The 13,494-nt window shown below is 40.7% G+C and overlaps 1 protein-coding gene across 2 annotated transcripts; it reads right to left on the bottom strand.

Annotated features, from left to right (window-relative positions):
• Nucleotides 1-1,053: 1,053 nt before the first annotated feature.
• LOC113023720 (pannexin-1) lies at nt 1,054-10,635 on the bottom strand. 2 transcript variants are annotated; one of them, XM_026170040.1, is made up of 7 exons: nt 10,236-10,635; nt 4,197-4,318; nt 3,271-3,470; nt 2,205-2,452; nt 1,951-2,126; nt 1,696-1,855; nt 1,054-1,611 (listed from the first exon to the last, which is right to left on the bottom strand). In XM_026170040.1, the coding sequence occupies exons 1-6, from the start codon at nt 10,414-10,416 to the stop codon at nt 1,706-1,708; spliced, it is 1,077 nt and encodes a 358-aa protein (XP_026025825.1). In that variant the 5' UTR covers nt 10,417-10,635; the 3' UTR covers nt 1,054-1,611; nt 1,696-1,705. The 2 variants fall into 2 exon arrangements, with proteins under 2 accessions (XP_026025825.1, XP_026025823.1); XM_026170038.1 differs by having other exon boundaries at nt 1,951-2,452.
• Between the last annotated feature and the right edge of the window lie 2,859 nt (nt 10,636-13,494).

Genomic DNA, 13,494 nt, shown 5'->3' with positions numbered 1-13,494 from the left:
TTGTAAGGCGTTTATGATATTTCATACACTGCATTTATAATAAAAGAAATTATTGTATAGCCCTCACATTTAGATTTAGATTTTCTTTTTTTTTGTTTGTTTGTTTTTTGTTTCAGTATTCTGCCCATATTACTACACCGACTGTCTGACAGGGAAAGTGAAATGGAATTGAAGCACTTTTTTCTTGATACATGATAAAGCGTAAAATGTTCTTGAGCTTTCATTCAGTCATCATTTATGTATGGGAAACATACAATGGTAGTGGCTCCACTGATGCTTTGTGTTATAAAAAAACAACAACAACAACTGTATTTCAGAAATGGCTGAGCTACTGTGATTTCTCCAAACAACTATCTCTAAGGTTTACAGAGTGCCTATACTACTTTAAACTAATAGGAAATAACTCAAATTACCACTTGTTCCAACCAATGTATGCAGAAGAACATCTCTGAATGTACAGCATGTCCAGCCTTGAAGCAGACAGGCTACAACTATATAAAATCACAGTGAGTGCCTCACTTGTCAGCTTACAACGGGAAACTGAGGCTACTCACACAGGTTGATCATAACTGGACATCAGTTTGGAAAAAAGTTCTGATGAGTCTCATTTTCTGCATTCAGACATTCAGATGGTAGGGTCAGAATTTGCCATGAACAGCATGAAAGCATGGCTCCATCCTACATTGTATCAATGGTTCACACTGCTGGTGGTGTAATGGTGTGGAAGATATTTTGCTGCCACATTTTGGTCCCCTTAGTACCAGTTTGGCATTGATAAAACACCACAGCCTACCTTCAATATTGCTGATTTATGCTATGATTTCAGTATGGATCAAAATCTCTATACCCTGTTGAATAGATGTCATTATAAATTAAGGCAGTTCTGAATGCAAAAGGTGTCCAATGTGCTACTAATAAGTTGTACCTATTAAAGTGGCCATGAGTGTGTATTAATTAAGTTAGAAATAAAAGGATAATAATCCAAAATGGTCATTCTGGCAGTGATACCATTAGTATTACAGTACTTGGAAAAATATAAATGTACCTTTCATGTAATTTGGACAGTTTAGGTTATATTTTAATTTTAGTGAGTGCAAACCAAAGTACATCATATACAGTATGCCAATGCTGATAACTTCACATTAGAAGGCAAAAATGCTTTACAACACAAACAAAAGTTCCAGTTTTTATAATATCAAGTGGTCTTAATTTATTGCGGCTTATTTTCAATAATTACACATGTAAACGAATAAAAACAAAGTGGTAAGAAGCTTCCCTCATTCTATAATAAAAGATAGGAAGCAGCTGTCCGAAGAACATGGCTCACTTTGATTTAAAGGCAATTTGGATCCTGAGCAAAGACGTGTGCAAAAAAAAAATAAAATAGGAAATCCTATGTAGAAAAAATTGCGACACCTGCTCCACTTATCTCTGGAGTATTTCCATGCATTAAAGTAAGAAGGTAAGGTAAACTGAATTGGTCAAACTACAGGTTTGTAGCTTAACACGCTACAACAGCTCCAATAAAAACAAGTCCAAAGGAGTTCATCTCAGTGCTTCTTTTCCATCAGAGCATCCTCATCAGGTCATCTCATCAGAAGTAACAAGGCACTGGAGGAAGACAAAATAAGTATGATGTTAAATACAACACATTTATTTTGGCTCTCATCAGAACACTCAAGAGTTTATCCTTACATGAGAGTAACTATTCTTCAGCCTTATCCGTTTCTTTGTTGTCCTTGTGAGAGCACGTCTTCTTACTGTCTAAAACATCAGTCTTCACCTGCCCCAGAGATCGCAGTAGACACATGGTGTCAAACCCCTCATCATCAGCCTCTTGCAACAATTCAAGCACCTGTGGAAGAGACATTTTTCTAATTTTCCTAAGAAGAAAGGAACAACACAAACAAGTGCCCATGCTTCACCCACAGTTTTAGTGTTGAGACGCACCTGCAGACACTTAAAGGACTTAAGTGCGCTCAGGTTCTCATGCAGAAACAGCAGATAGATACTGAGGTCATTGTAGACGGGGGTGACCAGACCCAGAGCACCAAATCCTGGCAGCATCTCATAAGGCCGAAGGAAGCTGGAGCTTTGACGTGCTGGCCCAAGAGCAGCATACACCACTAATGGAGCAAGAATCACATACACTCCCAGGTTGATATAGCTGAGAAGCCTGAAAACACCAACTGCAACAAGCTTACACTGAACAGGAGACGGCACCATGCTGTCGTTCTTCAGCACTCCTGTCCGCAGGTCACACGGAAACTCATCCGTGAGAGAAGCTAGCAGGATGTAATAGCCAAGGTAGATACATGCAAGCAGGAGGATCAGCAGAGTCAGTCCCCGACATGCCAGGTACTTGACCACAAGTCTGTGAGAGAAGCGCTTGGTCTTTAAATACTGCTCCACTAAAGGGTATTTAAAGCAGCCTTCAGTCAGGTCCGAAGCACTGCAGCAGGAAAAAGGTAAATGAACAATTAGCATGAGATAAAATGACTTCAGTTTCATAGCACTTTGTGGAAAATAGTTTTTAAACTACATTTTGGGTTTTTTAATGATCACTAATATTCAAAAAATGCCCCACTTTGTATGTCAGGAGTGAAAGACAAGCATTTCTCCCTGCCAGCTTTGCTTCTTTAACACTACCACAAGATGGCACCAAAGATGCCATCACTCTTCAGCAGATACAAAATGAAAAGAATTCAGATGTCCTGTGTACTGCTGCCTACCTTTCACCAAATAGCAGGAAGACCCAGTTAGCAACAATAAAATAAATGAAGCATTTAGCAGCTTTAAAAATGTGAGTGTAGGATGACTAAATGTTCTCTACATGAATACAAATATAGTACATTTCTCTTATATTTTTACTTGTACATATCTGAGATTCTTTTCAACCTTTTCGATTTGGATTTATTTATTATTTATATTGTAAAGCCCGATGGCGAGTAAATGCACCGAAATTTCGTTCTGGTGTGCACTAACAGTTGTATGTTCTGAATAACAATAAAGTGGCTATTCTATTCTTTTCTATTCTAAATGACGTCTCTATAAACTGGCTGCATGTGTAAATGAATGGCCTCATATGTGTAGTTTGTCGTCAAAGTTCAAGCTAGCTCATACTATAATAAAAAAGTGGTAGACCAACATTTTAAATAAATACCTTCAGAAGACTTTGAAAAAAGGAGTCTCCCAGTCTAATCACCTGCCAAAATCTACAAGAGTAAAGCAGTTGAGTACATTGACTGTAGGTGATAACAAGGTGTTTACCTCTGTGTGCCTTCGGGTGCATCCTTGCTATCTAAAGAGGCTAAATTCTTGGCTAGTCTGATGGCACGATTATAAAAGCGGTCTAGCTCCTCCATGATAAAGCTGAGATCAGAGGAGAGGTGCGGAGCTGCTGTGAAGCGCCAGAACAAGGCGGGGATGTACATGAGGATGGCCAGTGAGAGCAGGATGTATGGGAAGAACTGTGGAAGTCACAGAAAGGAAGACAAATGTATTAGTAGCTTTATTTTGGCTAATATTACTTTATAATGTTTATTCTTTTAATATTATAAAGAAAATAATGTCTTTGCCGTTCTTTGGTGCCCTCGCAGATGTTTTAGGAAGCACTCGTCTGGCAAAACTTGATTATTATGTTTAATTTGATCATCACCAGATTATGATGTGGGTATATACAAGGTTGTAGTTCGTTTCAGTGTCTACTAAGTAGTTGTTTAAATAAATTTGTAATGTGCCTAGCATCTGTTGAAAATATGAGACTTATTTCATTATGGTTAATGTAATATCTAATTTAGCTATTCGAAGACCTACAAAATGAAAATTAATGACGTTTTACAAATGAAGAGGTAATTAATTAACAGAAGTATTAATCTGCCAATAAATTATAAAAAAAAACCCATTAACAACTGATAAAAAAAAACAAGTGATAAAAATAGCATTTCATTAAATTAAAACTGACATATAATCAGCAATGCACTAGTTATAAATTCGATTTCTAGTATAATTAGATTTCAGCATAGTATTATGTTTATTGTGCAGGTATAAATGAGCATACTATATGTGTAAAAGATTTATTGCACAGGTGTGTATATGTTTCAATACAAATTCCTGCACTTTAACATAACATTGCACCTTTTTTTATAAACATGTCCAGTGCATTTACTGTCTGTGTTTGGTTATACTGTGTGTACCTTGTGTAGCCACAGTGGCGAGCTGTCTGCTTGCTGCTGCACTGCTGCCCAACAAAAAGAGTCCACGTATCCAGCCTGTCTCCAGGAAAAGTTAGTGGGAGGAAAGCAGCTGATCTGGGTGCCTGAGGACCCAGAGGAAAACAAAGAATCAGTGCTAATGGGTGGCTTGTTTTTTCAGAAAAATTAATGCAGCCTTCTTTTTTCTGCACTCATGGTCCAGTTGCTTTGAATTGCTTTCAGCATATTTTGAGCCAATAATTACGTCATCGCCTGTTGTGGCAGGGATTCAAAGTATGCACAATTAAGAAAAAAATGCCCCTCATACTCAGTGGACAGGAACATCTTCCATGTGTTTTCTGTTCACTAGATACAACCACACCAACTATCAGTTATTTGAGCTCCAGCATCAGAGCAATGACCTTTTGATGTTTAGCAAAAGTGCAAATTTTGAAATTTTGTAAATAAAACAAAATAAAATGTAAGATGACAGTCGTCATTTTGGTGTCCTGACTTCTTTTAAATACAGTCTGTGATCCTGTTGCCATGCGTTAACTTGTATTGTTTGGGTTTTACCTCTCCCATCTTTTCACGCACTTGTTTGGTATTTTATTATTTATGTAACTAACCTTTGGAACTAAGAAACTGGAACTAAGAAGTAAATTCACTGCTTTTCTGCAATTTTCATACTTAGCCAAGCCACCCAAATTCCCACACGGGACCCTGTGGCATGCTGATGTTTGACACCCATCCTATGGCATCCCATTTCTGCTTAAAAATAAGCCAGTTCGCAACTCAGTGTTTCTATAGCTCAGAAGACTTTCCTTCCTGCAGCTATTTTTTTTGTGACTGCCACACTATTTTTAATTGGGAACATTAATAATAGATTTTGAACCACTTTGCATTTCAACCTCAGAAGCACAACAGTAGTTCCCACAAGGCTTGCAGAGTAATGATCCATCTGGTCTGATTATGGACAGTGTGTTGGACTATGAGCATTGTGACCTAAGGGGATTATGTAGATTTGTGAAACTGCTGATGGAGCTAGATTTTTGTTTACACTCCAGAGGGAGGTATGCAGATCAAACTTGTGCCATATGTGTTTGTGTCTTTTCTCGCACTCATTGCATTCAGAAACAAGCTCATCCATGAAAAGAACACGTGTGTCAGCATGCCACTGTTTTCACCATCATCATCATCAGCACCAGCAGCAGCTGCAGAGGCAGCAGGATGCTTATGGAACGCCAGGACTGCCATAATGAATTAATTAAATACACCATTAAATAATTAATTAAATGTGGCAATAATTAATTAAAATTGGAATTAATTAATTAAATAAATAGTTATGATATATGTAATTAATTAATTATTGACACATTTAATTAATTATTTATGTATTTCACATTTTAATTAATTATTGACACATTTAATTAATTAATTATTGACATATTTAATTAATTATTTATGTATTTCACATTTTAATTAATTATTGACACATTTAATTAATTATTGACACATTTAATTAATTATTGACACATTTAATTAATTATTTAATGATATATTTATTTATTTCATTTTGGCAGTCCTGACGCCTGGCTCTCATCATGAAATAATTTTATCTGTCAGCCTCACCCATCAAACTCAGGGGGCGGGGTTAACGCTGATCGAGTCAAAACCATTGCTTTGGCCTGGTGGCCATTGTTTCTAGCACACAACAACCGGCATGTGGAAGCTAACAGAACTGAGCTTTGAAAAACCCTGTTTGTGTGTTACCAAATACCGTTTTAATATTTTTTTAGCCGAGAATGTAGTGGTTTAATCTTCATGTGTCTGGTCGGTTTGTCAAGATACAGCCTCTTTGCAAAAGTGTTTCGATGATTTCGGAGATGTCGTCCCAGTCTCACGGCAAAGCGTGGGATAGACCCGCTCGCCTCGCAAGCAATCCCACCGACAAAGCGCAGGCCCCGGTACACAGCTGTAGTAACCCCCGCTGACTTCTTTTACTGAGGTTATATTTATCGGTGTTTTATTTCCTGATGTTCTTATGTGTCCTACGTGTTTCAGTCGCCAATTCTGAATTATAACTAACATTAAAAACATGTTGTGGTGGGGCGTGGTCTGCGGGGCCGTGCGGACGCACCTGCACGGCATCCGCAATCACGCCCGCCGTGTTAAAACACGGGGACTCAGGGGTTGGTGGTGGTGTGGTGTGATGTGAATCAAATAAAGTTGGCTCTGAACGTCGCTCTGTGGTCCCGCCGTGCCTTATTCATGCCACATTGGTGCCGAAACCCAGGAGGCGGCATGGCGGGTACCTACCAGAGCCAGGAAAGGAAAGAGCTGGCCGAGATGGTGGCCGAAATAGCGGCCACCCAGCGGAAGCAGGCGGCGGAGGTGCGTCGCCAACAGGAGGAGCTGCGGCAGGAGAGCGAACGCCACCTGGGGAAGATGGCAGAGCTGGCAGCGCTGCTCTGGGCCTGGGCGCCACCCCCACAAGTGTGTCTCGAGGACAGTGGAGGAGCCGTGTGGGTCACCTCGGCAGCCGGAGGTGGTGGACGAGCCACGCGGGGGTCCGAGCCTGCCGGAGGAGGAGGAGCAGCAGCCGGGTGAAGGGCTGCTCCTGCCGGGAGCGGTGGAGGAGCCGCTCCAATCGGAGGCCGAGGACGAGGCGGGCGAGGGTCTACACCTGCCGGAGGCAGAGGAGTCGCTCCACCCGGAGGGGGGCGAGGGGCGGTGCCTGCTGGGGGCGGAGGCGCAGTGCGGGGAGCCGCTCCAAACGGGAGTGGCGGAGGCGGTGGCGGAGCAGCTGTGCGGGGAGACGGAGGTCCCTGCTCCAGGGCAGCCTGTGCAGCCGGAGTTGGAGGCAGAGGAGCGGGACAGCCCCGCTAGGCCGGGGATCGGCGGGCTGGCTAGTCCAGCCTCGCTGCCACCAGTCGATTCTGCGCGCCTGGCGTCTGCCCAGCCGCCTGTGTGCAGGAGCACACGGCCATGCCGGTGGGGCCGTGTCCGCTTGCTACGCGGCCGACCTCCGGACCAGCTTCGCCGTTGCCGCTGGATGCGCGGGCGGCCACCAGAACGGACGCTTCCCCGTCGCTTGGTCGGGGGCTGGGGCGCCGATGTGTAGGGGCCGAGTCTCGCCCCAGGTCGCGGGGGGGAGTAGGTTTGGCCGGATCACTCCCCGGCCTCAATCGGGCGATGGGGGTATGTGGTGGGGCGTGGTCTGCGGGGCCGTGCGGACGCACCTGCACGGCATCCGCAATCACGCCCGCCGTGTTAAAACACGGGGACTCAGGGGTTGGTGGTGGTGTGGTGTGATGTGAATCAAATAAAGTTGGCTCTGAACGTCGCTCTGTGGTCCCGCCGTGCCTTATTCATGCCACAATGTTTAAGGAGGAGAGAGAGCAAATCTGTTTAACATCTGATCTTTGGGTTTTTGTTCAGTAATCAGCGTGACCTGTGTATAAACACATAAAAGAGATAACGTTGGTGTTTCCGTCATGTAGTAACTGCTGGCTTTAACTGTACAAAGGTTGTTCGACACTATGAAACACATACAGACTTCATGATGTTCGGCTAATATTTTTATTGTGAATATTAATCATGCTGACCTCGCTCTGTACACCACGCAGCGAGGTCAGCATATCCACGATATCCTCAGCTCCATGAGTTTCCCAGCTGACTATCTAACTGCCAACTATTCCAGAGACGTGAAAATATACAGCATAAAGAAAAGTGTAAGAGACTCAGCAGCAGATTAGAATTACAGTTATACATTTAATAAATCACCAAATGAATCCAAGAAACGAGCAAACCTGTTCCGACAATTTGAATTTGTATTCCCTCAGCTGCAGACTCGCTGCTGTTTAAATGTTTGAAAAGGAAGATTAGATATAAAAAACGTCAAACATAGACTCAGTCTGCCTTCACATTTGATATGAGGCCAGCACGTATAGTGGCCTCAGCAGGCTATTACTGAAATACACGTGCTATATCATAAACTATGATATAAACAGGGAGGTCCTATTAACATGTTTAGTTTTAAAGGACACCTTCCTGCCTTTAGTCTCATTCATGAGCAGTATTCGTTTTCTTCTAACATCCAGAAGTCTGCACGATGTGTTTCATAGTTTGTAACAAGCCTTTGACAGGTAAACATAACATGACCGAAAAAGCAAAAAAAAAAAGAGAGAGAGAGAGAGAGTGTTGATATAAGAAGAGAAAATTCTCTCAATTATGGAGACAGGCAAATGGTTCATTTATGTTTGATGTGTGTTTATTCCTCCCTAAATATCGTCGGTGAAGTTCGCCATGCACGTCAGATTTTCCTGCGCATTTTTATACCTCTGCCAACAGAGAGAGAAAAAAAATCACATTCTAACAGACAGCTGGTGCTTAGAATACAGTTGAATAACTATTAAAAAACAGATGATATTTAGATGATAGTTCAGTCTAACACATGTGCCAGTGGTTCATTAAACGTCTGTGAAACTATGCAGTTATGAAACGTAACTTTAACCTCAGCCAAACCGATTTGCTCAGTTGTAAATAAAACAGCGAAGTAAACGTGACCCGACAGACAGAACCTGAGTGAATGAAGTCCAGCGTTTAACCACTGAGAGCTAAAACTCAGCTGAGGTTTGAAAGCTGTGTGCTGGTGATTGGACATCAGCCGCTGATGAAGCTGTTCGCCTATAAAGTGCTCTGTAAGGAAACAAGCTCCAGCAGCTCTGCGCTCGGGGAAAACACTATATTTACTTATCTTGTGCAGAAAAATGCGCTGACATTGCTTTATATCGAGCACCGGCTGCCCAGTTAAACTGTGACTATCACCAGGTAACGTAGGCCTGTTTCTTGAATTAGCAGCAGGTGTTAAACAGCTGACAGATGAGGAGGAGGATGCATGCAGGTAAACTGAGGGTCTGCTGAGCTGATCGCTGGTTTCGTGAGAAAAATGTCAGCTCGTTCTTTATGTTACAGAAGCACAGAGACACAAGACCAGGCGGAAAGAGACGATCGTTCGGTGAAAATGAGAATCTGCGAATGCAACATGTGGAACACGGAGAGTGGAATATGTAAACAAACCGGTTAATGTACCCCCTCGGTGCGCTCTGCATGCTAACTGTTAGCAGAGCTAGTGAAATCTCTGAAAACATCTGAGCACTTTTGCAAGCATGTTCTATGTTGACAACCTGACCAGACATACGGCGCGACATTCGCGGCTAAAACACTGTTAAAAGTGTAGCTGGTGACAGAAAAACGGGGTATTTTAAAACTACACCACCACCATTGCTGCCTGTGATTTGATCTGCATTCTGGGATAACTGGCTGCCCCAAGTCTACACAAGCAATCGATTATCTAGGATCGACCTGTTTTGACTTACTTTGCACGGCAACCAATCAAATGTTAGAGAAGCTGCATGGGCAGCGTTAACCCCGCCCCCTGAGTTTGATGGGTGAGGCTGACAGATAAAATTATTTCATGACGAGAGCCAGGCGCCGGGACTGCCAAAATGAAATAAATAAATATATCATTAAATAATTAATTAAATGTGTCAATAATTAATTAAATGTGTCAATAATTAATTAAAATGTGAAATACATAAATAATTAATTAAATGTGTCAATAATTAATTAATTAAATGTGTCAATAATTAATTAAAATGTGAAATACATAAATAATTAATTAAATGTGTCAATAATTAATTAATTACATGTGTCATAACTATTTATTTAATTAATTAATTCCAATTTTAATTAATTATTGACACATTTAATTAATTATTTAATGGTGTATTTAATTAATTCATTATGGCAGTCCTGGCGTTCCATAGATGCTTGCCTCACTGTCTGGGAGTGAAAGGAGCAGACGGGTGGAGAATCAAACCACACCTTCTTCCACACCTCTGTCCTTCTGCATAGTAAAACACTCATCTTCACCCTACACTCTATGTCAGTTTGATTTTATTTAAGGAACAATAAGTTTCCCTGCCGGGATTGCATTTTCCCACATAATGAAACTGTCTCTTCACACATTTAACTCACCCACTGAGACCTCCTGAGCAAAGGCGAGCGAGATGAGGAACAAAGGCAGTCCCACCGCCAGAAACGTGACTATTTTGTCCACAGCCAACTCGAGACGGATGCCTTTGTACTTGGTCTCCGTCGGGTCCTTTAACAAAAAGTCGGAAAAGACGTACTCGGTGGCTACGTGTGCGATCGCCATGTCAGACGGGAACAAAAAGTCGGTGCCGTCTAATTGATGGGAGAGTCCGTTTCTTTTCAATTAAGCAAACAGCTTCTGGTGTTTCAACGATGTCGAGTCGCTCTCACGGTGGATAGTGTATGTATAAAAGGACAAAAATAACGGACCCACGTCCGTTCACAACGGGGCTGATGGTTGAACCTGTTTCCCTGCCTACCCCAGACATTAACGGGAGGGGAGGGGGGGGGGGTCTGCCAGCCACTAGGGAGCGCTATTGTTCCGTTATACTCGACCGCTCAAAGCTTCTTTTTTTAAAAACGAACAAACAAAATAAACCAACAACAAAACTTTGGGGGGCAAAGGTGGGGCTTCTATACAGACATTCACTCCACATTACACCGTATCTATGCCAACTAAGAATAATTAATTAAATTAACACCCACATCACCGTACTCTGGAAGAAAGCTGGAAAGAATTCTGGCAGGAACAGAGACAACACGCAAGAAAGGCCCACGATAGTCAGGCTGAGGGTTTCCATGAGAAGATAAGTAAGACTATCAATAACAATGTTATTAAGATACTTCCTACCAAATGAAAACAACCATTAATTCAACAGTGCTTCCTTTCAGAATGTAATACCACCATTAGAACACTGCATTGCTATGTTTTCATAAAGACATAATGCTCCACCAACAAAAAACATTGCTTAATATTTTGCATGTTTAATCTATAAAAGCAATAATAAATGATAAGCAATAATAACATAAAAAGCATACTGATGGTATGGTCTGAGTATGTATCCTTGGATGTTGTGACTACATGTCGTTTTTGTGTGTGTGTGTCAATGGAAAATTGTACTTAGTAGTCAGTATAATCTTTTAATGATATAAGTTTGCATATGGTAGAATACTGCATGTAATCATTTGTGTTTAGAAGTATATAGTTGGTGGCATATTGAAAGAATGTCTCATCCTAGGAGGTCTGTAACATTCCAGGGTGTTCTGGCGTTCACCCCCACATCCTAGGAGCATGGGAGAGGTTGTACCTTGTCTTATTGTTTTACGGTAGGATTAATGTACCTATGTCATATAGATTTTACATATAGATGAACTGTTGGTATTTCCAGACCAGCAGGTTAAGGGAAGTCGTTTATGGGGTCACACTCTGAAACACACATACACACACACATACACACACGTACACCTCCACATTCCAATGTAAGGAACAAACGCTCACTGAAGCATATAAATAAAGACCAGGGCAGTCCTCAGGGCGAGTCTCATTCTGGAGGCTGCCCTTGCTAGCAAGAAGTTCTGTGTGTTTCTCTTCTCTGAGTCTCTACTGAAGAAGTGTTTTAGAGTATATCTCTTAACAGTGTGTGTGTGTGTGTGTGCCTGTGTGTGTGTGTGTGTGTGTGTGTGTGTGTGTGTAGAAACACTGCATTGCTATGAATTTTGATATACGTTGACCAAACAAAATCACAAAGCTGCACGTGCTTACATAATACATAAACATATGTAGGATGTAAATAATAAGACTGAAAAATGGTATATTGCACGGTAGGACTGAGTCGTTATATTTGTTTGAGCAGTGTAACATGTATATATATGAGGGCTGTAAACATGTGGAAGGGAACAATAGAATGATGTACTTTGGATTATATTGTTTGTTTGTTTGTTTTTTGACAGATTATGAAATTTACATAAGTAAATGATTAACAATAAATTCCAGAAAGCAATGAGAATATCGCACATCGGATTTTGAATGTGAGGAAAAGGATTTTAAATTAAATTCTAGATTTAAAAGGGAGTCAATGAAGAAGAGTTAGAAGAGTTCATCTGCAGGTAATAGCCTACATAACTATGAGAAACATTCTCTTATCCATTTTTATATTATCATAGAAATTTCCACTTCCAATTTTAGCCTAAAAATACTGTAAAACTAATATAATATCCTGTAACAGTAAGAGTCTACTTCCCAAACTTCTCTACAATACACTTTGTGCAGTAAATAATAAAACCCAAATGTGTAAGTATGAGATATTAGCCTTAAAGATATAAATCTCAAAAAACACCAAAGGATAAAAACAAAAAAACAAAAAGAAATCAGAGGTAAGAATCATATCTTTAAAATAGTCACTTACGACATAAATTGATTATAACAATAAGATATAAAGAGCTTCATTGTACGTACCTGTTCACATCAAACCTCAACTTGTGTTACATTCAGTGATCTGTGTCCCCTGCCAAAACAACAGAGGACTGTCAGGAAGAGGGCTAAGCCTCCATCATTGGTCCTCACGAGTCATGAACATATACTACATTTCCATCAAGGCAGTGCAATCTAAAAAGAAAGAAAAGACTAGAAGATGCAAAGGCGCAAAGAAGGACGACCTGCCCTGCAAAGCATGTAAAGCAGTCTATGGAGACAAAAGTGACCCAAAGGCCACTGAGGAGTGGATCAGCTGCGAACTGCAGCACCTGGTTCCATGAGACTTGTGGAGAAGAAAATGGCATCTGTGCTGATGATGGATTCTTCTGTAAAGACTGTCTTTAAGAATCTGTCTTTTTGAAAATGGAAGATGCAGTTGTTATGAAAATACTCTAATAATTCATTAATTCTTGTTGTTTTTGTAATGCCAGTGTTGTTATTCATGAATTATTAAATCAACACTTGAATGTGTTATGCTTGTGAAAATGAGTTCAAATGAAAGCTGATTGATTTGTTATTGAATTGTTTTACAAGAAATAACTGGTTTCTCTTACAATTTAAATGGCTCATGTGAGATTATTCTGTTGTCATATGTTATCTTATATCTGTAGTTAAAGTAGTTGAATTATGATAACAGCTGTGGGACATATATTATCCTTTAGTTTAGATGGTGTGCTGTGTATGTAGTTTAGTTCTCATTATACTTTTGGGTTAAAAGAACATATTCATTTAGTAGTTCATTAGATAAGTGTGCATCACTCTGTATCCTTGATCTGCTGTGAATGTCTCACATTGTGTTCTTGACATGTTTTACTGCTGAATCATGAAAAGAAAGGTTGTATGCAGGAGACTCTGTGTCTAGGACAGGGGAGATAGACCACATTCCAT

This window comes from Astatotilapia calliptera, chromosome 6, assembly GCF_900246225.1.
Source record: "Astatotilapia calliptera chromosome 6, fAstCal1.2, whole genome shotgun sequence".
Lineage (NCBI taxonomy): Eukaryota > Metazoa > Chordata > Actinopteri > Cichliformes > Cichlidae > Astatotilapia > Astatotilapia calliptera.
Note: the sequence above shows the minus strand (reverse complement) of the source record. Positions and strands in the feature narration are given on the sequence as shown.

Excerpts from the sequence above, each read along its gene's own strand:
- LOC113023720 (XM_026170038.1), bottom strand. The coding sequence starts at position 10,416 with ATGGCGATCGCACACGTAGCCACCGAGTACGTCTTTTCCGACTTTTTG. Across the intron at positions 4,319-10,235 it reads TGCTCAGGAGGTCTCAGTGG|GCACCCAGATCAGCTGCTTT; the intron begins GTGAGTTAAATG and ends CTGGGTCCTCAG. Across the intron at positions 3,471-4,196 it reads CGCCACTGTGGCTACACAAG|TTCTTCCCATACATCCTGCT; the intron begins GTACACACAGTA and ends TGACTTCCACAG.